The following is a 27,561-nucleotide window of genomic DNA, read 5'->3' on the forward strand; positions in this document are numbered from 1 at the left end:
TTACCTATGGATACCATGGGACTCCTTGTGCATAATGGATTCCAGTCCTCTTACAGAGTTGCATATGAAAATGTTATCAATGAGCTGAAGACTCTGGCATTCATAACTTTGCAACATTATAACAAATAGGTAGTCCTAATATTTTTTTTCTTTTTTAATATATCAAATATATTTCATTGCTTACATTATAGTAGCAGATTGAAAACATCTGCTCACTTGCCACTAGTCCACCAGCAGCTGAAAATCTCAGCTCATTTCCACAGGCCTCTATGTACCAGGGCTATAATCCAGCTGCTGAGGCTTGATATGGGGCCAGATTAATCCTCAAGAGCCTTTGAAATGGAAATAGTGCTTTCTTGCCAAGATTAGAACAATGATAGGCTCCATTTGCTTGTCCCCTTCCCTCTCTGCTCTTCTTTACTGCCCTTCCCAATCCAATTAATTTTCCTTCTCCCATCATACCCTCCCATCCTCTCTTTACAGCTCCATCACCTGTCATGACGATTAAGAAAGACCGGACATCCAGAAACAGCATTTCTTTATCCTGGCAAGAACCTGAACACCCTAATGGGATCATATTGGACTATGAGGTCAAATACTATGAAAAGGTGGGGAGATAATGTTAAAAGAGTTGAATTGTGTCAGGAAAGAGGTTATTTTCTCATGAGTATACTCTTGCAAAGAAACGAATGACACTGCTAGCTTGTGAAAATGCTCTATTTAGAACTCTGGTCATGTGCTACCTTTGATTTATAGGTAGAGGAGGGTTTAGAAATTATTGTATTGAATATCCCCCATTCTACAGCAATAAGCCATAGCAAAGATGTTACCATTGAATGTAAGCCATCTAGTTATGATATTAGAGATGACATTTGTGTCTTCTACAGGAGACCCTTGTTCTAAACAACCATTATATAGCAATTCCTTCATCTACTGATGAAGTTCCTAAGTTCATTGCATTAAGTTCATTCCTAAGTTCATTCCTAAGTTCATTGCATTAAGCATCATTTCCTGATCTTCACATTCACATGAATTTTATTTAATACTGATATGAATGTTGAACTGGTAACAAAACCATTATATTATTGAGCTGATGATGAAAGCTTTCTTTACTTTGTACAAGGAGATTAGAAGATGGGAGTATGTGTGCCTCACATTATAAAATTGTGTTTGGTAATACAATTGTAAAAAATAAGTACATAATTATTTGTAAGTATAATTCAGGCCATGATATTTCATCACTCTAGGTACCACTTATTTCTCCCTGGTTATAAATTATGGTGAGGTTTGAAAACAAGATGTATTCAAACCTTATCAATAGAGCTGGGTGGTTTCATAGCTACTAATATGAACATAACATATTCATTTATCTGCTGCAGTTTACAAAGTATTTTAAAATGAATTGTGTATTGATAGCTTCTATTTACAGAACATGTCTACATACATTATTTTGAGTTGTTTGATAATCTGATGAGAGTAAGTAAATAGGTTCTTTTACAATTACAAAAACAGAGTCAGTGACATTTGAATTTCTCATAGCCTCATTGCTAATAAACATTGGTTCTCTGTTTTGAATTCTGACAGTCATCACTCCTCATGTAATATGTTTTCCCCTGTGTTGCATATCTTCTTCTAAATGAAAATGGATCATTAAGAGATGTGAGAATTAGTGGTATGGTCAGTTATGCAAAAAATATGTAATGTATAAGCATTTCTCTGCACTATGTGGTTATGCTGTTTTTTGAAATTAAAGTATTTAACAAGTATGATGCCATTTTTTTCATACTGCCCCCTATAGGGAAAAGGATATGTCTCTTTGACTGAGAGAAAGTGAGACCTAATAAACCTCATTGTGCCAAAATCATAGTATGAATAAATTACCTCCTAGCTTTCAGTGATCCACTGTGGTACTGTCAAATACCCATTTGATCATAATCTTCTATTTTTAAAAATGTGACAGGATAGCAAATATAAGAATCCATGTTTTATAGATGATACAACACAATAAAAAGGTAATTAATGATGCACCTCAGTTCAGACTGGATAGCAGAACCAGGGAACACCCAACTTTTCTGTAGAGCTGATTCAAACATACTACTAACCTACATTCATATCTTTTACAAACATAAATCATTTTCCGAACTTATTTCAAAGAAAGCATAAAACAATATTTTGAAACAATATTAACTAGCATAGGAAAAAGTGACTGAATCTATTTTTATTGTCTAAGCATTTTAAAGTCAATGTATACTTATGTATAATATTATTTTAAATTACTTTATACAAATATTTATAGCAAATATTCATAAATTTTGAAATTAAAATTTTTTTCCAAATATGTATGATACTTAGAAATATTTTTAATGTTTCACTAAGATTTAAGCCCTAAAAGATCTAACTTTGACTAGACTTGACTAGTCAAGGTCTTGACTATTTAGTTCATTAATGATGATGAATACAACCATGTAGATATATGCTTAATAAATTTTTTAACACATAAAATAATGATTTCTGTAAAGTAAATACATTCAGCCTTCTTCATTATTTAATATACTAACTCAAATGCTATCTGATACATAACCAGCATCTTTAGCTAAAAAGTATATGTAATGCATGACTTTTTTTTCTGTAATATTCTATTTAGTTTGGGTTGAGGATATGCATTGTTCTATATCTCCTATTCCAGGCCCATCCCAGGTACCAGGGACATTCCACCATTACTTGAACTTAGGTACTTATATACTAATGTATGTTAAAGGAAAAACACAATTCTATGTAAAGTCAATTTTTATAAACAAGGCTTGACACAAAAAGCCTTTATAATTCATGTACAATGTGAACCTCCCAATGTACAATGTGAATTCTTTGGGGAAATATTTCTAGACATTTATCTGAAGATTTTCATCTCTACTAAACCACAGTGACTTAGATTAAACACATTGCAAATATAGTTGATACTAAGGAAGTTATTAATGTAGAATTGTGCATAAAACTTGGACCTTTTAAAATTTAATAGTTTACAGTTAATAGAAATATTTCTGAGATGCCTGTTAAGCTTAATTCAAGGGATATTTTCCTCTTTGAAAGTTTATTCTTAAAATTAGACTGAAGCTTTCATTCAGCTTTGGCTTTGAAGGTAACTTATTTTCATCCACATATTCATTAACTGGCAAAAATGAAGACTAATTATTTCTGCATTATTTGCAGGGAACAGATTATTTTATCCAAGATGGGACATTCTATAAATATTTCTAGCTTAAAAATGCCTCTATTACATTCAGAGAGTTAAACAATTGTCATATCTTATCCATCATATGAGCTGTGTTAAATCTAAAAGAACTGGTTTAGAGGGGTTCAGCTTTTTACCATCTGACATGACTAGGAAGATTCGGTTTTAACATGATTTTTCTTACCTCAAAGCAGGAACAAGAAACAAGTTATACGATTCTCAGGGCACGAGGCACTAATGTTACCATCAGTAGCCTCAAGCCTGGTACTACATATGTATTCCAAATCCGAGCCCGGACCGCAGCTGGATATGGGACCAACAGTCGCAAGTTTGAGTTTGAAACCAGTCCAGACTGTACGTATTTTCTTCAATACAGTGTATGAGGGAAAGGCTGTTGCAAAGATGTCTGATAATTCATTCTCACAATCAGTTTTAGTTAAATATGTGATACATTGAGAGTATATTGCTTCTTGTTGTCGTTCAGTCGTTCAGTCGTGTCTGACTCTTTGCTACCCCACGGACTGCCGCATCCAGGCTCCCCTGTCCCTCACTATTTCTTGGGGAACATTTAATAATTTTGTATAGCATTGTATATGTATACTTGTGCTTGTGTAAGTGTATATCTTTTTTTTTTTCTCTTTTACAAATGGAACATATTCTAATGCCTGGAATGCTTCTAATCTTCTATTTGTCATAAATGTCTTTGAGGAACATTACAATGTTCACGGCAATATTTTAACTTTAATATTAAAGTTAACTTGAATATTAAAGTACCTCTTAATTCAGATATTCCAGGTTCATTGCATGGTTCAATGAACTATAAAGAAAGAAACTTGATGATCCATGAGGAACTTAATATTGTTTTAATTCTCATGGATCTAGTATCATTTGGAGATTAAGGATATCTAAACTTCATTCATCACCTCATTCACATTCACAAGTAATTTGGATATTCCTGTGTGTCTGACTCTAAATTTATAAAATTGGCAAACATTTTCCCAATAGCACTCTGCTTTTCTTCAAATGCATTTGGTTCATATTAGAAAAAAACCTCAACTAAAATATAATTTTAAAAAGATAAAATCATGGCTACAATATTAATTAAAATAAACACAGATTAAAGATTTCATTTATCTTATTAATTAAGAAGCTAGTAACAAATTAAACAGATTTAAAGGGAAATATGGAGAAGGCAATGGCACCCCACTCCAGTACTCTTGTCTAGAAAACCCCATGGATGGAGGAGCCTGGAAGGCTGCAGTCCATGGGGTTGCTAAGGGTCGGACACGACTGAGCGACTTCACTTTCGCTTTTCACTTTCGTGCATTGGAGAAGGAACTGGCAACCCACTCCAGTGTTCTTGCCAGGAGAATCCCAGGGACTGGGGAGCCTTGTGGGATGCCGTCTATGGGGTCGCACAGAGTCGGACACGACTGAAGCGACTCGGTAGCAGCAGCAGCATGAAGAACAAATACATATATACATACACATACATATTTGTATGTTTGTGTCTGTTTGTGTGTATGAGTGTAGACCATCAGGAAAACTTACATAAATTGGTTAATCCAAATCTGATTAATATACTGTAGGACAATAACTATAATGATTGAGGTCATCTTTTCTAACATAAAAGTCATATCTCTAGTTAATGAATCATTCTAATTGTAATGAGAAAAATTATATACTGTATATAACTATTCTTAGTTTTTTACTTAGAACTAACTTCACAGTTGTAAAACAGGCTCAAAGACAAAGATGAACACTCTTTAGAAACAGATAATCAAGGGAGAGTCTGACAATGCCCAGCATACAATTGAAATGAAACCCAGTAATCTCTTTTGACAGTTTCAAGGTGCCTTTTCTCTCCGTATCTATATTTCCTATTTTATAAATATTTGATTCATGATACAAAATTACATTGTTATTGGTATGGTAGAATTTCATGCCCAAATTTCATGTTTCATAGAAATAGTCAAGATTAACAAAAATTATAAAAGCTGTTTAAATTAACATGATAAAATAAATATTTTATCACACATTTTTTGTCAGACAATTAGAAATGCTAGCTCTACCTTCTGCAAGGTATGAGAACCTAGTGTTAGAATTTACGAGCTCACAGCTGAAATATGACAATTCCTCTGCTCAAAAGGGTGCTTCCATCCTCAAAAACATAAATCTACACAGTTGGCCCTCAAGATCTATGGGTTCCACATTCACAGATCCAAAAAACCTTGAATCAAAAATGTAAAAAAGTAGAAAGTCAAGGGATATCTGGAGTAACAGGCAAGTTTGGCCTTGGAGTACAAAACGAAGCAGGACAAAGGCAGAGTTTTGCCAAGAAAATACACTGGTCATAGCAAACCCTCTTCCAAAAACACAAGAGATGACTGTACACATGGATATCACCAGATGGTCAATACTGAAATCAGATTGTTTATAGTCTATGCAGCCAAAAATGGGAAACCTCTGTACAATCAGCAAAAACAAGACCAGGAGCTGACTGTGGCTCAGATCATGAACTCCTAGTTGCAAAATTCAGACTTAAATTGAAGAACATAGGGAAAACCAATAGGCCATTCAGGTATCAGTTCAGTTCAGTTCAGTCGCTCAGTCGTGTCCAACTCTTTGCAACCCCATGAATCGCAGCACGCCAGGCCTCCCTGTCCATCACCAACTCCCGGAGTTCACTCAGACTCACGTCCATTGAGTCGGTGATGCCATCCAGCCATCTCATCCTCTGTTGTCCCCTTCTCCTCCTGCCCCCAATCCCTCCCAGCATCAGAGTCTTTTCCAATGAGTCAACTCTTTGCATGAGGTGGCCAAAGTACTGGACTTTCAGCTTTAGCATCAGTCCTTCCAAAGAAATCCCAGGGCTGATCTCCTTCAGAATGGACTGGTTGTATCTCCTTGCAGTCAAAAGGACTCTCAAGAGTCTTCTCCAACACCACAGTTCAAAAGCATCAATTCTTCAGCACTCAGCCCTCTTTACAGTCCAACTCTCTCCATACACGACCACAGGAAAAACCATAGCCTTGACTAGATGGACCTTTGTTGGCAAAGTAATGTCTCTGCTTTTGAATATGCTAAGTTGGTCATAACTTTTCTTCCAAGGAGTAAGCGTCTTTTAATTTCATGGCTGCAATCACCATCTGCAGTGATTTTGGAGCCCAAAAAAAAAACAAGCTGGAATCAAGATTGCCGGGAGAAATATCAGTAACCTCAGATATGCAGATAACACCATTCAGGTATAAATGAAATCAAATCCCTTATGATTATATAGTGGAAGTGACAATTTGAATCAGGGGATTAGGTCTGATAGACACAGTGCCTGAAGAACTATGCGCTGAGGTTTGTGACATTGTACAGGAGGCCATCCCCATCCCCAAGAAAAAAAATGCAAAAAGATACAGTGGTTGTCTCAGGAGGACTTACAAATAACTGAGAAAAGACGAGACGCTAAAGGCAAAGGAGAAAAGGAAAGATATATCCATTTGAATGCAGAGTTTGAGAGAAGAGCAAGGAGAGATAAGAAAGCCTTCCTAAATGAACAACTGGAATAAAGGTTGAAGGGAGAAATATCAATAACCTCAGATATGCAAATGACACCACCCTTATGGCAGAAAGCAAAGAGGAATTAAAGAGCCTCTTGCTGAAGATGAACAAGAAAGTAAAATGCTGGCTTAAACTCAGCATTTAAAAAAAGAAGATCATGGCATCTGGTCCCATTACTTCATGGCAAATAGACGGGGAAAAACTGGAAGCAGAGACAGACTTTATTTTCTTGGTTTCCAAAATCACTGTGGACAGTGACTGCAACCATGAAATTAAAGATGCTCTTTGGAAGAAAAGCAATGAGAAACCTAGACAGTGAATTAAAAAGCAGAGACATTACTTTGCCTACTAAGTTCCATATAGTCAAAGCTATGGTTTTTCCAGTAGTCACGTATGTATGTGAGAGTGGGACAATAAAAAAGGCTGAGTGCCAAAGAATTGATGCCTTTGAACTGTGGTATTGGAAAAGACTCTTGAGAGTCTCATGGACTGCAAGGAGATCAAACCAGTCAACCCTAAAGGAATTCAACCCTAAATATTCATTAGAAGGACTGATGCTGAAGCTGAACTCCAACACTTTGGCCAGCTTATGGGAAGAACCAACTCATTGAAAAAGACCCTGATTCTGGGAAAGATTGAAGGCACAAGGAGAAGGGGATGATAAAGGATGAGATGGGGGGATGACAAAGGATGAGATGGTTGGATGACATCAGCAACGCAGTGGACATGAGCTTGAGCAAGCTCCGGGAATGGTGAAGGACAGGGAAGCCTGGCCTGCTGCAGTTCATGGGGTCACAAAAAATTGGACAAGACTGAGCAACTGAACAATAACAGCAGCAATATTTAATATCCTGTGATAAAACCATAGTGGAATAGAATAGGAAAGAATTTGAAAAAGAATATATATGTATAACTGTCACTTTGTTGTACAGCAGAAATTAATTAATACAGCATTGTAAATCCACTAGACTGTACTTCAATAAAATTTTTATATATACATATACATATATATATATATATACACATATATATGTACAAAACAATTCCAGAAAATTCCAAAAAGCACAAATTTAATTTATGGCAATCCAGCAACTAGTTACATTGCATTAATTTTTATTATATATTATTAGTAATCTAGAGATGCTTCAATGTATAAGGCAGGATGTGTTTAAGTTATATGTAAATACTACACCAATTTATAAAAGGGACTTTAGCATCCTTAAATTTTGGTATCTATAGAAGGTCCTGGAACCAATCCCCCTTGGATGGCAAAGAGGATTCAAGTCTCAGATATGGAGTCTGTATGTTAGACCTCACCTAATCTTCCTGTGATGGAATGAACACGGAGAAATCACCCTTTGAGGACATAAAAACAAGGATGCAAAATACCGTGGAAGTCCAAATCTCTGTGAAGAGGTTTAAAACAAATTTAAAATTTTAGATGCCGCAATAATAAATTACAATTGCAATTTAAAATTTTCAGTTCTAAGTCTTTTTATAAATTTTAAGTGCCACAAAGAAAGTTCCTCATTTTGAAATGATTGTAGATGGAATTTTTTCAAACTTTTAAATAGTTATTGGCATTAACAACACCAAAATGAATAGTTGCTTTAACAAGAGAGATCACAAATCACAGAACTATAAAAATCAAATATTTATTATATAGTGTGTTACAAACTAGGCATATTGAGGAGCAGGAGGTGCAGAACACCATTAGATAAATATGTATTATATTAATGCGTAGTTTGGAACACCAGTCTAACCTCACACATTCTTAATTAGCAGTTAACCCTGTCTGATAAGTAAATTTGCAAAACCAACCACAAATTCTACAATTGTAATGTGATTCCAAATTTACCACAGATAGAGCTGTGGTCATGTTATGCATGATCTTCTAATGAGGCATCAGTGTCTGAGGTTTAAGAAACATCCCATTTAAAAATGAGATTCTTAGGACTTTTGCAAACAAGTTTTATATTTGCTATATTTCCATTGATTGATAGATCAGATGAAAAGAAGATAGAGAGAAAGAGAACCTTTTTTAATACCCTCCTCCATTTATAAAAATCTTTCAATTGCACAGTTTGATTTTTTTTTAATCCATTCACTCTTAGTATTTTACTATAGATTTCTTCCAGAGTTTAAAAATAAGTAAATATAGGTTTAAACATTACCTTTTTTCTTAGGGAAAAAAAGAAAAAAAATGAAAACTCTCACTTCATTTTTTAAATCAAAATGATATCTTCATAAGAACTCTAAGGATTTTTCTTATTTATTACAGATTGATATTTAGAAGATATAAGAAACCTCCTGCTTGGAATTAACAGTATATTGATTATTCTAGTTTTTATTTTTTTAATTATAAAGTTTTACTCATAAGACATATAAATATTTCTTAGTAGAACATAGTTTACTTTTATCTGGAATTTAGTTAGTATTTTTTGATCTTGGTTTACCATAACCATATATTTTCCTAAGTGATTTAAAGTTTCTTACTATCAGGTCAAAGAATCTGCCTGCAATGTGGCAGACCCTGGTTCAATCCCTGGGTTGGGAAGATCCTTAGAGAAGGGAATAGCTACCCCACTCCAGTATTCTTGCCTGGAGAATTCCACAAATGAAGGAGCCTGGATGGCTGTAGTCCATGGGGTCACAAAGTCAGACATGACTGAGCGACTAACACACATTATCTATGTGTCAGTGCTTTACATTTATTATCATCATTTTATAGAAGAGGAAACTGAGGCTTAGAGAAGTTAAGTAAGTTTTCTAAAGTTGCTCAATTGGTAAATTATGGGTCTGATTCTAGAACCCATGTATTTTTGTGACAGTATGTAAGGTATTCTCATAAACATGTAATCTGATCCCATTCAGTAAGCTATTCAGATACTATTATTTATTTTTATCTGTGGTCTAGGACACAGAGTTCTTTTTTTTTTTTTTTTTCCCTTCCTGAGATTGCAGAGCTAGTAAGTAAAGTCAATGAGCCTAGAGTCTCCAGATTTTGGAGTACTGATCCAGTGCTGCTATTGCACATTAAAAAGGAAAAGAAAGAAAGAAAGTTATGCTAAGTCCCCAGAAAACTTATAGAGTATATATGAGTAAAAGGACTTTCATAGAACAAAGATGGCATCCACCAAAGCAAGACGTCCAGACATGGAACAGTGTGGCATGTTTGAGAAAACTGACAGTCTAATATTTTAGAAACCCTGTGGGCAGAAACTGAATCTGGAGTGTGTGCTTTGTGACTACAAAAGGAAGGCGCAGTGTAGGCTTAAGAAAGGGACCCTGGCGTAAACTGACACCCATTAGGATGACCGTGACACACCACTTCAGTCTCCAATGTCTTAGTTTCCCTATCTGAAAACTGGGAAAGATCACTATCGTGACTCCATATGGTTTTTATATTGATTAAGTTAATTGATGTTTATAAAGTACTTAAAATATCACCTGGTATAGTAGTATAGCAGGCACTGTGTGTGTCCTGTTTAAATGTATAGTATGTAATTTGAACATCCAAGGAATTTGTGGAACAAACATATATGGGATAAAGCTGAGTTTTGGCATTGGAAGAGCTTATTGGATATTACTATTCAAGAAGATTGGCCTGGGGACAATTCAGTCAGCACTGCTAAATGCTTCATACTGCCTTTTCATTGTTTCTAATGAATGCGTATGCAGCAACTTTATCTCTTGGACCCTATTTTTAGGGGTTATTAAGAACGCCTGATAAAAGTAGAGTGGAACCATTATATAAAGAACTTTGTATATCAAAATTAGACTGTCGTATGTAATTTTGTAAGACATGGAGTACTTTTTCCGGTTCTTCACAAGGAAAAGGAAATAACAAAAATAGATTTATTAAATCCTTATTATGCGTTTAGCACTGTTCTAGTATTTAACTTGTATTAACTCCTTTAATCCTTACAACAATCATATTACATCACATAGCAAATTGGTACAAAGCCGGGCATTCTGCTCTTGAGAATGTACTCCTCACCAGTCTTCCTTAGGGAAAGACAGTGGACAGCGTGTGTAGGATGGACAAAAATGGGAAGAGACTAGACACAGGGGAAGCAGTTTGCTGTGGGAAACAGAGTCAAACTAAATTTCTAAGAATTATAATAGATATAGATTGTTGACAGTATGCCACATAAAACTATTAGACAACTCTATCACACACATTTAATCAATATTATTCTTTCAAATGTTTGCCAATTTCCAGCACAAAAATAATTTGATTTGGTCATGTGTTTTTAGATAGTCTCTGGAATTTATCTATATTGAGAACTAGAGGGAATTGTAGAGGGGTCAAGTTTAATCCTGTCTTTGATGAAAAGAAAATTCTTTTTTTCTGTCATGTTTAGTCTCCTAGCTTCTCTGACCTTTATTTTATAAACTGGATAAAATTTACCAAAGCATGAGATAAAGTGATTATTATATGTTCATGGAACATTATTGAATTACAAGGTTAAGTTATTTTACAAATGACTCATGATGTATAGCCAACGGATAGGGATGCATCAGTTCAGGTTTTCTGGAAAGCAGATACTAAGGTAGAATTACAAGAGCTTTGGGGAGGGAAGGGAAGGGAAACAGATAAAAAATAAAACAGGAGGAGCGGATATGGCCAAGCAGAGCCTCAGACTGAGATGTAGGTCAGCCATCTATGAAGACAGAAAGAAAGCCGAGTTCAGAATAATGAGCCTCAGAAAGCAACGCAGCTCCGAGAGTCTCACCAAGCTAATGGTGAGCCCCAGAATGAAGATCACCCTTTGCAGGAGTCGTGCATGGGGCACAAGTAGCCTGGCTCCAGTCCCCTTGCCATGGTTAGTCATTGAGGAGAGTGTGACTGCAGTGGATACTGAAGGCGCAGCAGCTGGAGGCTGTCTGCCCACTGCAGGCTTGGCAGTAGAGAGATCCTAGCAGGCACTCCCACGACTGCCATGGAAGTATAAACAATAGTTTTCTGGTTGTAAAGAATAAAGTGCTTGCAACAGTTTATATTATGAGTATACCATCCTACCACACTCAGTTCTTTTTTTTTTCAGATGTTTAGAAAACTTCTAATAGTCTATCTGCCATGTTATTTTTTTTTAATTTGCATCATTCAACTATTCCCTAAATTGAAGTATTTTGGAGAAAATCTTCCAGCCTTAGATTTTCATCAGGCTCAAGATGTGACCTTGGTTTCTGAAGCGGTGATAATATAACTTAACCGCCTCTTCTAAGCTCTTCTTTTGATATCCAACTCATTTATTTGTTTAATCAGCATTTATGAATATAAAAACAATAAATGTTAAAGTATGAGTCTATGAGAGGGAATGTTCCAGGAAGTGTGCATATTTTAGAAAGTATAGAGATTAGAATGTTTATGGATTTTGTTAGCAGATGAGGCTAGAGATTTAGACAGAGAACAGATCCTAAATGGAATACACACATTTTATCCAGAAAGTGACAAAGAGCCCTGCAAAACTTTTATACATGAGAATGACATAATCAAACTCATGATTTAGCAGGAATACTCCGGTGGCCAGCTAAGATAGGCAAGGCCTGCAAATAGAGATCAGTTGGGAATTTTTTTATTGTTATCCAGAAGAGAAATGAAGACAGAAACTAAAATATTTAAAAGAATTTCATGATTAATTGGATGCAGAATAATCAGGAGAGGGAGAAGACAGGTGACTTTATATTTATGGCCTACATCTTTGTTACTTAAAATGCTGTGGTCTAAAATCAGCAGCATCAGCATTACTGGGAGCTCATAAGATATGCACAGTTTCAGTCCCCACTCCAGACCGCCTGAAACTGCTTTCTTCAAAAGATCCTCAAGTGATTTATGTGAATAAGTTAGAGAGCAAACCCTGGGAGATAATGAAGGACAGAGAAGTCTGGTGTGCTGCAGTCCATGGGGTCACAAAGAGTTGGACACAATAGCAAATGAATAACAAAGTTAGAGAAGCATTGGGTTTAGTCAAGGGTCAGTAAACATTTTCTGTAAGGGGCTAGAAAATAAATATTTTATGCTTAGTGTACATACAGTTTCTGTTGCTCCTATACAACTTCACTAATTTTAGTATAAAAGCTGCCATAGACAATGAACAAATAAATGAATGTGGCTATGCTCCAATGCAATTTTATTTATGGACACCAAAGTTTGAATTTTATATAATTTTCTCATATCACAAAATCTTCTCTTGATTTGTTACAACCATTAAAAAATATAAGTTGTTCTGAGTTTCTGAGCTATACAAAAATTGATGGCAGGCCAGATTTGGCTCCTGGAGAATATTTGCTAATACCTGGTATTGGTGAGTGAGTGAGTGATGGGCCATTTACTAAGGTAGGAAATACAGGGACAGGAACAATTTGTTGGTGAGATGTGTTGAGGTCCATAGGACAGGTATTATACCATCTTTTAAATAAATACAGACGTTAGAGACTAAGCAAACTAATGAGAAAGTTTTTGTATTTCATTCTGGGAAACTTGAACTATCCCCTGTATTTCTCTGATGATTTCTATTTATCTGATGAGCCTCTTGCCAATGAGTATAAAGAAAACCAGTTCAGCATGTTTCGTGCAGTAGATGCTCAACTAGTGAGCATTTCATACCATGAAAACAGAGTATTTATTCTTATTAATCAGAAACTTCAAGTAAAACTATACAAAATGTCTATCATTTTACACTAAATGAAGAATTCTTTTTATGTTGTATTAGACAGCAAGCCATCTTTTAGGTAAAAGCAGAAAAAATATGACTTAATTTATCAACTTTTTCAGGTAAAGTTTAGTTATGCTCTGTCAATGCCTAGTTTTTTCTTATTGTTTTCTCTCCAACCTCACAGCTTTCTCCATCTCTGGTGAAAATAGCCAAGTGGTAATGATTGCCATTTCAGCGGCGGTAGCAATTATCCTCCTCACAGTCGTCACCTATGTTTTGATTGGGAGGTGCGTTCACAGTCTGTTTTACAACTTACTTTCATTACTGCATTGCTTGTTCCCCTCAATTGCCACTAAACTCTGAAGAGTTTAGTCAATAAGTTATTTTAACGAATAAGAATGTCTCCACTTGTATTCTAGATCTTTCTTTTTTCTCCCTTTCTTTTGATTCTCCACCTTTAGTTTCGAGTTTCTTTTTTTCCTTAATCTCGTGCCCCACTCTCCAAAACATACCGTTTCTCTTCTCTCTTCTGACCTCACTCAGTTTTTACTTTCTTTTTCCAATTATCGCTTCTCTCATCAAATACACCCCAGATTTCCCTGACACTTCCTCACCCAGAACACTGGCTACGCTGCACAGCACTAATCACTAACAATGGAAACTTTACCCTCCATTCATTCGAACAGCAGTTGTTTTTAAAAAAGTACTATAAACACGTGCTAGGGCCGTTATAAAACCTGAACTGAAGGAGTCTGCACAGTGGGGAAGCTACTCTCCATATCTCCTCATTAGGCAGCTTTCCAGGATCCCAGAGAAAGAAGCTTTCTCTAGAGGATTTAGAAAATATGAAGTCATTAAACTTTCACTAAAGCATTTAATTGTTCATAGAAAATGCTTTTTTGTGTGTGCTTTGCACATTCTGAACATAGATCATTGTTTTCAGTATATTTATTTTCTGTGTTCTCTTCCTTTGATTCACCTCTAGGTTCTGTGGCTATCATAAGTCGAAACATGGTGCAGATGAAAAAAGACTTCATTTTGGGAATGGACACTGTAAGTTTCTAAACATGTTTGGTGTCTTGGTTTTACCATTTCACTTTTAGCAGTTGTTGACTTAAAACTGGATAACTTCCCCCTGACAAAGAGAATTCAGAAGGTTGAGCAAGTTCCATTTATTTCAAATGGAGAAAGGAATCCACGGCTCTGCATTAAGTAATTTTTACGTGTCTGTATTGCAGCATACTTAAACTAACATGAAGGGCAACTGGTGGTTTATATTCAAATAATGCTCATGATGGGAAGTACATAACTATAGTCAGCTCTGCATGGCTGAAAGGCAAAGCGTATCTTCAATTTCCTTATTCCTAGTTATTTGCTGAAATCTAAATAGGAATCTTTTTTCCTTTCTTAACTGCCAAGTAAATATAAACAACCTTTTTTTATGTGAAATGCCTGACTCCATTTTGTCAACCAACCAGGAGAAAGCCTTTAGAATAAACTTTACTTTGGAGTTACATGATATATCCAATTGATAAGGAAGTCAATGCTTTCCCTTCTTATTTTAATATCAAACAATTTAGTCTATTTTTAATATTCTTTAAAAGAAATACTCTTTTAAGAAACAAAGTATTTATAGCTAATAAAAAGACTTTTTTTTTTCCTTCTGGCGAAACAAATCATTCCAAGTGTTTTGCTTTTCCAAACTATGGCTCAGTTTATTGTGGCGATTACTAATCAGTGGCACGTCCTCCTGGAAATTAGTACAAAGATTATACTCATTCTTATATGTTCTCCAATAATCTCAGTGTAACTAATGTAGTCTTGTAAGCATTACTTTCTTTGACATTCACTGTTGCCTTCTATTGGAGAAGGCAATGGCAACCCACTCCAGTACTCTTGCCTAGAAAATCCCATGGACAAAGGAGCCTGGTAGGCTGCAGTCCATGAGGTCGCTAAGAGTTGGACACGACTGAGTGACTTCACTTTCACTTTTCACTTTCATGCATTGAAGAAGGAAATGGCAACCCACTCCAGTGTTCTTGCCTGGAGAATCCCAGGGACGGGGGAGCCTGGTGGGCTGCCGTCTATGGGGTCGCACAGGGTCGGACACGACTGAAGCGACTTAGCAGCAGCAGCAGTTGCCTTCTATAAATGCTTTCAGTTCAACATGATACTTCCTATTAGTCATTGAACTTCCATCTAAAGGCTGTAACTTTGCAGTAAAAACTTGATGACCTGTTGTTACCATGCAGGAAGCATATAGTAGATTAAAAAAAAAAAAGTGTTTTCCAAAATGTAAGTTAAAGTAGGATAGACAGAAAGGCAGAGTTCACAGAGAGCATTGTTTGACTTTTCCATCTCATTATAGAATAATTCACAGAAAAACCAATATCAATAATATAATATCAATATCTCAATCCGGAGTAGTTAGGTTTGCAACTCAAAAGTTTTAAAAGAGTGCATGAACAAGTTACAGGATATTTATCTAGCTTTTCCTTCATGATCCCACAAAACACTGCATCACATTCACTGTGCATAAATTAGTCAAAACAGTTGCATTCCTGTGGATTAAGTTCATCTTAATCTGAGTTGGACAATGGATGTAAATACTGTCTTTAGAGCAGGCCGTACTGATTTGGTTCTTTATATAGGAATTATAAATCTCATAAACTTGAAGCATTGATAAATTTCTGTGCACCAATTTTAAGCAGGTTCCTCTATGACTCCAATCTGCTTTAGCTGTTTGTTTTTATGGTGGAGTTTGCTGAAGCTTTAATTTTCTTCAAACACAATATACTTATGATAGCCAAACAAAAACGAAATGTGTTTTACCCTAGCTTTAAGGACATAAAGTACCTTATATGCCTGTCATAAACTTTCTGTGTCTTAATGCTACAGCTGGTTTATTTCAACCATTTATTTGGTATTACTTTGAAAAGCTCTAGCTATGAACCATTCCCTCCAGCCTTGTTACAAATCCTATAATATTGCTTCAAAAGGAAAGAAATGTGTTTCACCTCCTAAGATCCTGTCCCCTTGCCCTCTCTGCCTGGGCCTTTTTACTTTTTTGCTATCCTTAGGGCAACTCATGCTGGTAAAATGGAAATGTAAATTACTGTGTTTGCACAGAACGAGCTGTAAAGTAGTGCAGCTTAACACGTGTGCATGTGTTTATTATCTGGTTTTCTTGACACAGCCCAGTTACTCTGTGTGTTGCCCTTAATTATTGGTGTGAAGGGATTATGCGCTTGCATCCTGAATCACCTGATTCCTGGAACCTCTGGGGATGGCAGTTAAAAATCAGCAGCCAGAGCTCCCACGGTGAACAGGCCATTTTTCTTGGAGATGTGTGTATATGTGTTTATATTTGTTTTGTTTCTCTAAATGTCATGTGGATAGAAAAGCCATTACTTGATTTTAATCAATCATGAAGAATTTGATTGATTTTATACAGGAATGACTATTTAATTTTTAGATTATTTAGTAATATGGATACTCTCTAGGGTTGACAGGAATGGAATGGTAACTCTAAAGCACACTTTCAAGACTGTTTAAAGCTGGTGCTTATTTAAAATGTTTGAGACATCCTTCCTAACAACTCATTTTAAAATCTTCTTTGTAATTCCTTCTTTAAATTTACGTATAGTTGATTTACAATATTAGTTTCACATGTACAGCATAGTTATTCAGGATTTTTGCAGATCATATGCCATTAAAAGTTACTATGAGTAAATGGCTATAACTTCTATGCTAAACAATATATTTTTGTTGCTTACCTAATTTATATGCAGCAATTTGTATCCCTTAGCCCCATATCCATATTTTGCCAGTAAATATCACCCAAGTTGATTTCCTTAAATTCGGCAAAGTGGAATATTTGTAACTGTTTACTAGAAAGAAAATATTTTTCATGTAATTTTAAAAAATGCTACCATTTCTCTTGAAAAGGAATGCCAGATTTTCTTACTTTACTAGTCCCCAAACTTGAAATGACTAGCGGGAAAATCAAAACGGGATGGTCACATATTCTAGCCTCCATTTGATGTGTCTTTAAAATGTAACCAAAATGACTATACAGAAAGGTTCTAAGAAGACTTCATTTCTTGACATCTTTTACTAAATCTTTGGTTACTTTTACTGTTTTCCTTACCCCAAAGCAAGAAAATCTGTTTGCTTGTTTTACAGTAAAATGTTTTAGTATTGATAATATAGAAATAGTTCTAGTGTAATAATAAATAATAGTAGACCACTGTACTAAAGAGTGACTATTTTTATATGAAGCAATAATGCTTATAATAACAGCAGAAGCATGCAAGCTGATGTGTGAGCTCCAAAGAAATGGGCATTTTTGAGCTCAAATTCTGTCTCCAGGAAACCAAAGGATATTTCTATTTGTGAATAACCTTCTTAACATGAAGCTATTAATAATGGCAATAGGCTCTGTCTTTCCTGGGCAATAGCTACAATCACAGGCAGTCAATGCTAGGCACTTGAAAAGCATATTTTTCAGAGCTTTCCTCCTCTTATGCCTAGTACGTTCTTTGTACTGCAGAAAAGTAGAGTTCTTACTTCAAAGCAACTCCACTCACAGTTTGCCCAGAGCAAGGGCAAAAAACTTACTACTTCTCCTTTTTGTGAATGTTGATTCCCTAAGCTATGAGTGTCACCTCAATTATCAACACTCTGCCCTTGGATGGAGAGTGGTTGCCTTTTTCCAGTGTTGGGGTCAACACCAGGCAGAGGAAGGAGAGTCACTAACCCATTTTCTCCTCAATTCTCCATGTGCTCCCTCACCTTTCATACCTGTTCTGCTGCCTCAACAGCTTCTGAAGAAGCGGCTCTTTACTCAAAACGTCTATGGAGGTTTCCCAGGAACATAAATTATTATGTGATGTAACATGGCATTCACAGAGTCATCCTGTAGATTAGCAAACTAACCATTTCTTAATCTAAATTCTGAATCCTGGACTCATTGGCTGAATGGCCATTGTGCTGAAGGCTCTCTGGAACAATTGCTCTCATGACAGTCCCTACACCTGTTTCATGTGAACTACCAAACTGACTCAAAGACACCTTCAGAAATTCCAGAATGTTCAGGTGTGATTTTGCCATTAAGATTTTTCTATTAAAAAGTGGTATCAGAAAAGACAATGTCTGATTTTATTTGCTAATTTAGGATGTTAAAAAAATCCTTCAATAATATAGTGTGATAAGAAAAAAATATATCACTATTAGGTGTCCACTTTCCTAGCTAAAATAATTTTACTAATGTTACTAACATTAAAATCAAAATCAGTTATATTGGTTCATAAAGTGTGGGAGTTTATTCTATTATTATTTAATGTTAAAGCATTAGTGTTATGTACTTTAATAGATTTTAGGTTTCCTTTTTAGAGAAAGTTTTCAGAGAAAGTTTCTTGAACATTCCAACTTGTTTCTAATGTGAATTATTTTTCTAAATGATAGAAATTTCATTAAAATTAAATCAAATTAAAAATGATTCCCCTATATCTTTTGTCTGTGCAATTTTAATTTGGAACATTGTGAATATTTTCTACCTTCAGAATGATTAAATAAACTATGAGAAAGTTTATATTTGATAAGCTATAAGTATGATTTATGTTGGGAATTTAGCTCTTCGGCACCATTATTAAACTTATAGATAATAATTGTATTGCCTTTAACTATATTGAAAAGCTGGGTGGTCACCTTCCCAGGTGACCGTAGTGGTAAAGAATCCGCCTGCAAATTAAGGAAACTTTAGAGATGTGGGTGGGAGAAGGAGATGGCACCCCATTCCAGTACTCTTGCCTGGAAAATCCCATGGACGGAGGAGCCCGGTAGGCTGCAGTCCATTGGGTCACTCAGAGTCAGACAGGACTGAACGACTTCACTTTCACTTTTCACCTTCATGCATTGGAGAAGGAAATGGCAACCCACTCCAGTGTTCTTGCCTGGAGAATCCCAGGGACAGGGGAGCCTGGTGGGCTGCTGTCTATGGGGTCGCACACAGAGTTGGACACGACTGAAGCGACTTAGCAGCAGTAGCAGTAGCAGAGATGTGGGTTTAATTCCTGGGTCAGGAAGATCCCCTTGAGAGGTGTGGCAACCCACTCCAGTGTTCTTGCTTGGAGAACCCCATGGATAGAGGAGCCAGCTGGGCTACGATCCATAGGGTCACAAAGAATCAGACACAACTGAAGTGACTTAGCATGGACACATGTTGAAAGCTCCACACAGTAAGATTTCAGTTGCTGCTGCTGCTAAGTCCGCTTCAGTCGTGTCCAACTCTGTGAGACCCCATTAGACGGCAGCCCACCAGGCTCCCCCGTCCCTGGGATTCTCCAGGCAAGAACACTGGAGTGGGTTGCCATTCCTTCTCCAGTGCATGAAAGTGAAAAGTGAAAGTGAAGTCGCCTCAGTCGTGTCCGACTCTTCCCGACCCCATGGACTGCAGCCTACGAGGCTCCTCCATCCATGGGATTTTCCAGGCAAGAGTACTAGAGTGGGCTGACATTTCTTCTTCCAGGGATCTTCTCCACTCAGTGATTAAACCTATGATCTCCTGTGTCTCCTGCATTGGCAAGTGGATTCTTTACCGTTGAACCACCAAGAAGCCCATATATACACATACTTACAGTTTAATTTAGATCTATAATTGAAGTGGATTATTTTTGAATGATTGTTAATAAAAGCAGAACAGTGTCAGACAAAAAAACATGTTGTTTTATATCCTCTAATTAATTTATCTATAATTACAGCAGCTATCCCACCTTGTGAAAGTATTCACAAACTTTCCTTTATTGTCACATGTGACACTATAATAAATATTTGGTTATTTCATTTTGTTGAATCACACATGTGTGATAGTGTGAAAGGCATTCACTCACTCTGTTACAGGTAGTCATTGCTGGGCAGACTCAATTCTGAACCATTCTTCTATTCTTAAGAACCCCCTCATTTTCCTTCTGCTGCTACTGCTGCTGCTGCTAAGTCGCTCAGTCGTGTCCGACTCTGTGCGACCCCATAGATGGCAGCCCACCAAGGCTCCCCCATCCATGGGATCTCCAGGCAAGAACACTGGAGCAGGTTGCCATTTCCTTCTCCAGTGCATGAAAGTGACAAAAGTGAAGTCGCTCAGTCGTGTCCGACTCTTAGCGACCCCATGGACTGCAGCCCACCAGGCTTCTCTGCCCATGGGATTTTCCAGGCAAGAGTACTGGAGTGGGTTGCCATTGCCTTCTCCCATTTTCCTTCTACTGATTTTAAAGACAGAACTCCTCTCTCTGTTTCATTACAAGGAAATTTTTTTCTTAAATTGTTCAACTTATTTACTCTAACTTTTCTGTCTGATAATTTCTGTGAATAAACCAAAGGTTGATGCAGTTTAATGTCATGGGAATTTTTTTAAACTAATAATGTTATCATAAAACTTTCTCAGTAAAGGTTTTATACATCTAGCTACAGTAATGCCTTTCTTCCTTTCTTTAAACAGTAAAACTTCCAGGTCTCAGGACTTATGTTGACCCACACACATATGAGGACCCTACCCAAGCAGTTCATGAGTTTGCTAAGGAATTGGATGCCACCAACATATCCATTGACAAAGTTGTTGGAGCAGGTAAGCACCACAGTAATCCCAATGTCAACCTAATATGTTAATTACAACTTTACAGCTATGCATAAGAATGCTGCCTGAGATTGATTGCTCACACTCTCAGGTTCATGCATATTGCTTTGAAAAGGGACATTTTCTGATTTCATGATGAAAGGCAAGCAATAAATAAATGCAGGAGTATTTAATGAATGTAATGATTTCAAAGGCACCAGACTTACAGACTTACAAGTTACGGCCAGTTTTTTATTTATTGAGTTTCAGAGGCGGCAGCCACAGCAGCTCAGTCTCCCCATGGCTATGCTGATCATGTGTCACAAAGTCTATTTGGCTAAATGCGAATCATGGGATAAAAGTGTGTCTTTCTTTAAATTAGCCTACTAAGTGAAAATTTTGATTTGTAGGAAAAAAAGTAATTCTTGATTCTTCTTTGGAATTAGGCAACACAAAATAAAATTTTAAAATGATGTATTTTATATAAATTCCATCAAAACTGTATTGACAGAATAGTTTAAATAATATTAAGTGCTCCATTTTAATACCTGCCTGTAACACTATATAGTCTTAAATTATTTGTGTTGAAGTTTGTTTTCATATAGATATATTTTTGTTCTAATTATTAATTTGCTCAATCATAAATTCATTAACACCTATGGAGTGATTATTAATTGCAGCTTCATATTTTCAAATACTATATATATTTATAAAAATAACAATGTTTTGTACAGTTATATAGAAATATATGGCATTTGTAGTATATGCAGTGTCTATTTGAATAAAACTACTAACTCAAAAGAAAAATAAACAACACTGTACAATAATTACACACATCACCTCTTTCTTCAATATTGCTTTAAAAACAAACTAGTTATGTTGATGTGGGAGATAGAATGAAAGACTGAAAAATGAATTCTCTGAATTATGCATACCATATCAGATCGCATTTTCTGCAAGTACTATATATGACTGATGCTTTTTTACACAGAACTAAATATAATTTTCTCTGTTTCTTTTTCTCTGCACTGAAGAAATATTTAGAATTCAAATAGTATTTATTATTCAAGCAAGATAATCTGAGAGATTCACATATTATCTAAATAAACAGTTTAGTAAATCTCTCTTCTATTTTTTTTTAATGTTATATACTCCTAAAATTCACATGTGTGGGTAGTATGAAACCATCAGTTCATAAAAGAAAACAAGAGTAAGTACTCCTTTTTTCACAATCTAAGACTTAAGAACATACATACTCACTGTACATCTATGTTAATCCAGCTAAAGTTAATCCAGATACATATTTATTACTCTCTTTCATTTGTATAGTTCTGCTTCTTCAACTGCTCCATAGTGCAGAGGGGTTTTGTCATGCTGGTTTTAATGTTGCCCCACAAGAGTGCACTGTTCTCCAGCATGGAAGCTGCAATAGCATATGAAGCACCCTCAGCTGGAGAATGTAATGAGAGAAGGAAAACCTACTCATGGTCAGCCAATGTCCATAAGGCCAGACATATTGCAACCTCGAGATTTGGGGCCTTCTGCATTAACAAAAACTTATATATACAGATGTTATTGACAAAGTCAGATATCTAGAACACAGTGTGTGCCTGTGTTAGTCACTCAGCCGTGTCCGACTCTTTCCAACCCTATGGATTGTAGCCCATCAGGATCTTCCATCCATGGAATTCTCCAGGCATGAATACTGGAGTGGGTTGTCATTCCCTTCTCCTGGGGATCTTCTTGACCCAGAGATCGAACTCAGGTCTCCCATATTGCAGGCAAATTCTTTACCATCTGAGCCACCAAGGAAGCCCATATACATACAGGTATTATTGACAAAGCCAGATACCTAGAACACAGTAGGGTGAGATAAAACATACTCATTAAAAATGGTCTCTGATCAATAAGATAAAGGGAAAGGCTATCTGTACTGAATCACTTAATAATCCCTTATGTTTATTAAAGATTAGAGAAGATCCTTTTTGATTTCTCTTCAAGCATATTTACAAAAAATTAGAGATATACCCCATTTTCAGTATTTTGCACCCAATAGTCTTATTTGCCACATAAGAGCTATAAAACTGCCTGGTTTGTTTGCAAATATATATATATCTTCAAGGTATATTATGCTTCTCCTGGAAGATTTCTTTATAATATACACTCTGAATTCTAGTCTGTCTTGATTAGGCTTTAAATGATTTGTCATTACCAAAATAGAATATGAAACCAAGATTTTGAAAGCTATAATGTTTAAAATATTTTTGTTTCATAATATTTTAAATGTCTACAAAAATAGATGAAATTGTGTAATAGTATAATGAACCTGAAAGTGAAAGCGTTAGTCACTCAGTCTTTTCTGACTCTTTGTGACCCCACGGACTATAGGCTCACCAGGCTCCTCTGTCCATGGAACTCTCCAGGCAAAAATAATGGAGTGGGTTGCCATTCCCTTCTCCAGGGGATCTTTCCCTGGAGGGGATCAGGGGTTACTCAGGGATCAAACCCAGGTCTTCTGCATTGCAGGCAGACTCTTTATTGTCTGAGCCACCAGGGAAGCCCACCATAATGAGCCTGCACATACCCATTTCTGCAACAACTTACATCACAATTCACTTATGACCAATCTCCTTTCATCTATACTCAACCACTTTCTATACCTTTCTAAATTTTTAAAATAATGCTGTTCACAAAATTAGTAATCATTCTAGATGGATTAGCAGCTATCTTCCACTGTTAAAGAGCTGAATATATTATTCAATCAAAGAATTTTTATAGTCAATTAAATATACAGGAAGGCTATGTGGACAAATTCTAGTTTTAGGTCAAAAATAGATTTAATAGAAACTCTCATTTATGCATTTAATAGCCAGAAGAATTATAACCATATTGCAAATTACAAAATTAAAACTGAGGCATAAGTTAATTTTTTCAAAGTAGTATAATTTTTTTAGTGAGGAATTTATAATGACTAGAATTCCTAATTTTATCCCTCAATCCAAAGTTTTCTATAGGTTTAAAATATGTAATTCCTATACTGTGTTAGGCATTCACATGGTTTAATTTTATCAGACTTTTAAATAGGTATTATTATTACCATTTCACCAGATGAGGAAACAGAAGCTAAAATTTTGAATGGCCCAGGGTCACATAGACATTAATTAATTGGGAAACCAAAACTTGAATCTTATACTTTTCACCTTTGAAGTCTATGCTAGACACTACTGATCACAATAGTGCCTTCTAAGAATTTTTTTGAGGATTAACTGAGATAATTCATGTATAGTGTTTAGCTTATATAACAGCATTGTTCAATATGTATTTTTATTATGTTTTTATTAAAACAGTGGAAGGAGAATGGGTTTTGAGGTAATGCCGTGGGTCTTTCTATTTAAACACAAGTGCATTTTTTCCTGTTTTAAATGAAATTAGTATAAGAAATTTTATGTTGAGCAATTGTGCATTGTGCACCTTAAATCAAAATACAGTCTGCCCATTCTCTTAAAACATATTTTATTTTAAAGAGCAAATACACAGTGATGCACTTAATTGATATTTTTTAAAAATCAAGAGTATCTTCTCAAATAATCTTCTTGTAGCTGTGTTTTTATTTACAAATGACATGATCTACTTTTTTTTTCCTTATGGGTGCAAATCTAATTGAATAAGATCATGTAAAACTTGACTAGATGGAAAAATCAGGCATTCATTCCATTTGCCCAGTCTTTGTTGATTTTTCCAACACTGTTCTTTTAGGAACAGTTCTTATAAAGAGAACTGATTAAAATTTAACATTTTTATGTCTAGTGTGGGCTTTCCTGGTGGTTCAGAATGTAGAGAATCTGCCTGCTATGCAGGAGACCTGGGTTCAATCCCTGGGTTGGGAAGATCCCCTGGAGAAGGAAATGGGAACCCAACCCACTCCAGTATTCTTGCCTGGAGAATTCCATATGTCCAGAAGAGCCTGGTGAGCTACAGTCCATAGGGTTGCAAAGAGCTGGACATGACTTGAGTGACTAACACACACACATGTGTATACTGTATTTGTCACAGTTTCTAGTATTTATCAGGTGAAGTAAGCACATTTCTAAATTTTATGATTTTTTTTAAATACTAGCACTACTGAAACAACTCTTTCTGGATTTTGAAATCCAGAAAGTGTCCACGTGTCCAGCTCTCCCATTGAGAACAAGGGAAAAAACACTAATTGGGCCACTTGAAATTCAAAGTCTTCCCCTCTGACTTTCCTAGTGAGGTACTTTCAGAATATACTTTTCTTTACAGATACTTGTCCAATGGGACATTAAACGTGTTATCACCATCATCATCACAACCATCTCTTCTTACAGTAACAGAATTTGACATTTCAAAAAGAACTTTTATATTTATTCTTCACTGTGTGTTAAGAGAGCTAACTCTTAAGAGCTAGATAATTCATCTTTCGTATACTACGTTTGTACTCAAAGAAGAAATAGTAAACAACACTCAGATGGCACTTTATTATGTTTCTGTCTCTCTTCTAAGTGGTTTTCATATTTTAATTCCTTTAACTGTACCAAAATTTTATGAAGTAGAAAAGAATTGCTGTCCCTATGTTACAGATAAAGAGACAAAGACATAGAATCACAGTCACTCAAAATCACATGGATAGTAAGTGACAGATGCAAATTAGACCCTACACAATCTGGCTTCAGAATGCATAGTCTGTGTTACAGTTCTGTACTATCTGTCCTATCAAGTAAGTGTCTTGTCATTTAAAATAAATAACCATGATATCCAAATTTAAAACACGATCCGTGACACCATATTCATACATGATAATGACAGAACTTTATTTCAGAATGTGAAAATTCATTATGAATGCCTCCGTATGGTTTATCCAAAATTAATGTTTACAAAGAGTGCATGGGACTTAGGCAATGTTCTCATAACCCTGCATAAAGAAACTCTTAGTCTTGCTTACAAATTTTAGTGATGTACTTTGCATCCTGACTTCTCCTAATGTTTATGCATCTATAACAGCATATTTAAAAATTCTTTTGATTTAAAAAAGATTGTTGTATGTTGTCAAGTTCTTCCCCAACTCTCCCTATAATCCTAAAAAACACCCTAGCTACAGATACTGCTATCTTCTCTATGCTTTCTTGAGAGGGAAAGAAATTAGATCTGCCTTTATTAGCATATATCTATGTGTTTTCATAGTTTCTGTCACACTGCTGCCAATTGATGAGTATTTATTAAATAAACGTATGAATAACTGCTTTTGGACATTAACTGACTTTAACAAGTTACAGCCTAAGTCATTGTTTTGAAAACAGTTGGCAAGACTGGATTCCTGCAAGCAAGATTCAAATCTGGGGAAGTCATTTATAGGGATGTGGTTGGTAAATCAATAGGACAACCTGCTTCTTTGTGGAGAGAAGGATTTACTTGGATGAAAAATAGAGAAGAAGCATCTCACTTCTTGACACCTTGGGCTTGTGCAAAAACTCACAGCAAGAGGGTTGGACCAAAAATGTTTTTCCATTCCACAGAAGGCCTAAAAATTGATCATGTAATTTTCCTTTTCAGAAAAATATCTCATTTGACATTAAAAATCACTTTTAATGTTGTACAAAACCCATCTAGTTACACAACATTAGGATTTCTTTTATAAACCAGATACATTCTATATCTGACACTATTTAGTGGCCATCACTGTGGCAGCCTTGTTGTTGCTGTTCAGTCACTAACACATTTCTGACTCTTTGCAACACCACAGAATGCAGTATGCCAGCTTCCCTGTCCTTCACTATCTCCCAGAGTTTCTCAAACTCATGTCCGTAGAGTTGGTGATGCCGTCCAACCATATCATCCTATGTTGCTCCTGTTTTCAGAAAGCAGAAATATGCAGTTAAATTGGTCCTCTTGGTGAAAACAAAATGATGAGACACATCTCAAATTTAATCAAGTGCTCAACTCATTATATTGGTGCTGCTCTGTTGATTATTTTGAGGCTATGAGAATAAGGAGTGAAAGTCTAATAGACACAGCTTTCAACTTCCTTCTTACCCTTTCATATTTCATGTTCACAATGTAGTACTTCAGAAGACACGGAGCTTATCACAAGGTCCACTTATCACCAGGGTGTGGATGGACTAGGGTTTTTAGGGAGTCTCAGATTACCATCTTCCAAAATAATTTGGAGGTCTATGAGTGTACATCTTGCAGGTAAAGGGTGTAAATATTTTGAATTGAATTGTTGAGAGAAAACAGCTGCTCTCTAGTAATGATTTTTGTAATTTCATTCCTTGCCTTTTCTTGTTTTCTTCTGCAATCTAACAGGTGAATTTGGAGAGGTGTGCAGCGGCCGTTTAAAACTGCCTTCAAAAAAAGAGATTTCAGTGGCCATCAAGACCCTAAAAGTGGGCTACACAGAAAAGCAGAGGAGAGACTTCTTAGGCGAAGCAAGCATTATGGGACAATTTGACCATCCCAATATCATTCGACTGAGGGAGTTGTTACTAAAA

At 35.9% G+C, this 27,561-nt stretch overlaps 1 protein-coding gene across 1 annotated transcript; it reads left to right on the forward strand.

The window, feature by feature from the left end:
* Positions 1-463: 463 nt before the first annotated feature.
* Positions 464-27,561, forward strand: LOC113888773 (ephrin type-A receptor 3-like; the record flags this gene model as incomplete). The annotated part of the gene is made up of 6 exons (XM_027535774.1): positions 464-608; positions 3,424-3,583; positions 13,628-13,730; positions 14,429-14,496; positions 20,939-21,064; positions 27,377-27,561. Coding segments are annotated over exons 1-6 (753 nt in total), but the record flags the coding sequence as incomplete, so codon positions are not given.

The sequence above is a fragment of the Bos indicus x Bos taurus genome, unplaced genomic scaffold (assembly GCF_003369695.1).
Source record: "Bos indicus x Bos taurus breed Angus x Brahman F1 hybrid unplaced genomic scaffold, Bos_hybrid_MaternalHap_v2.0 tig00001693_arrow_arrow_obj, whole genome shotgun sequence".
Classification (NCBI taxonomy): domain Eukaryota; kingdom Metazoa; phylum Chordata; class Mammalia; order Artiodactyla; family Bovidae; genus Bos; species Bos indicus x Bos taurus.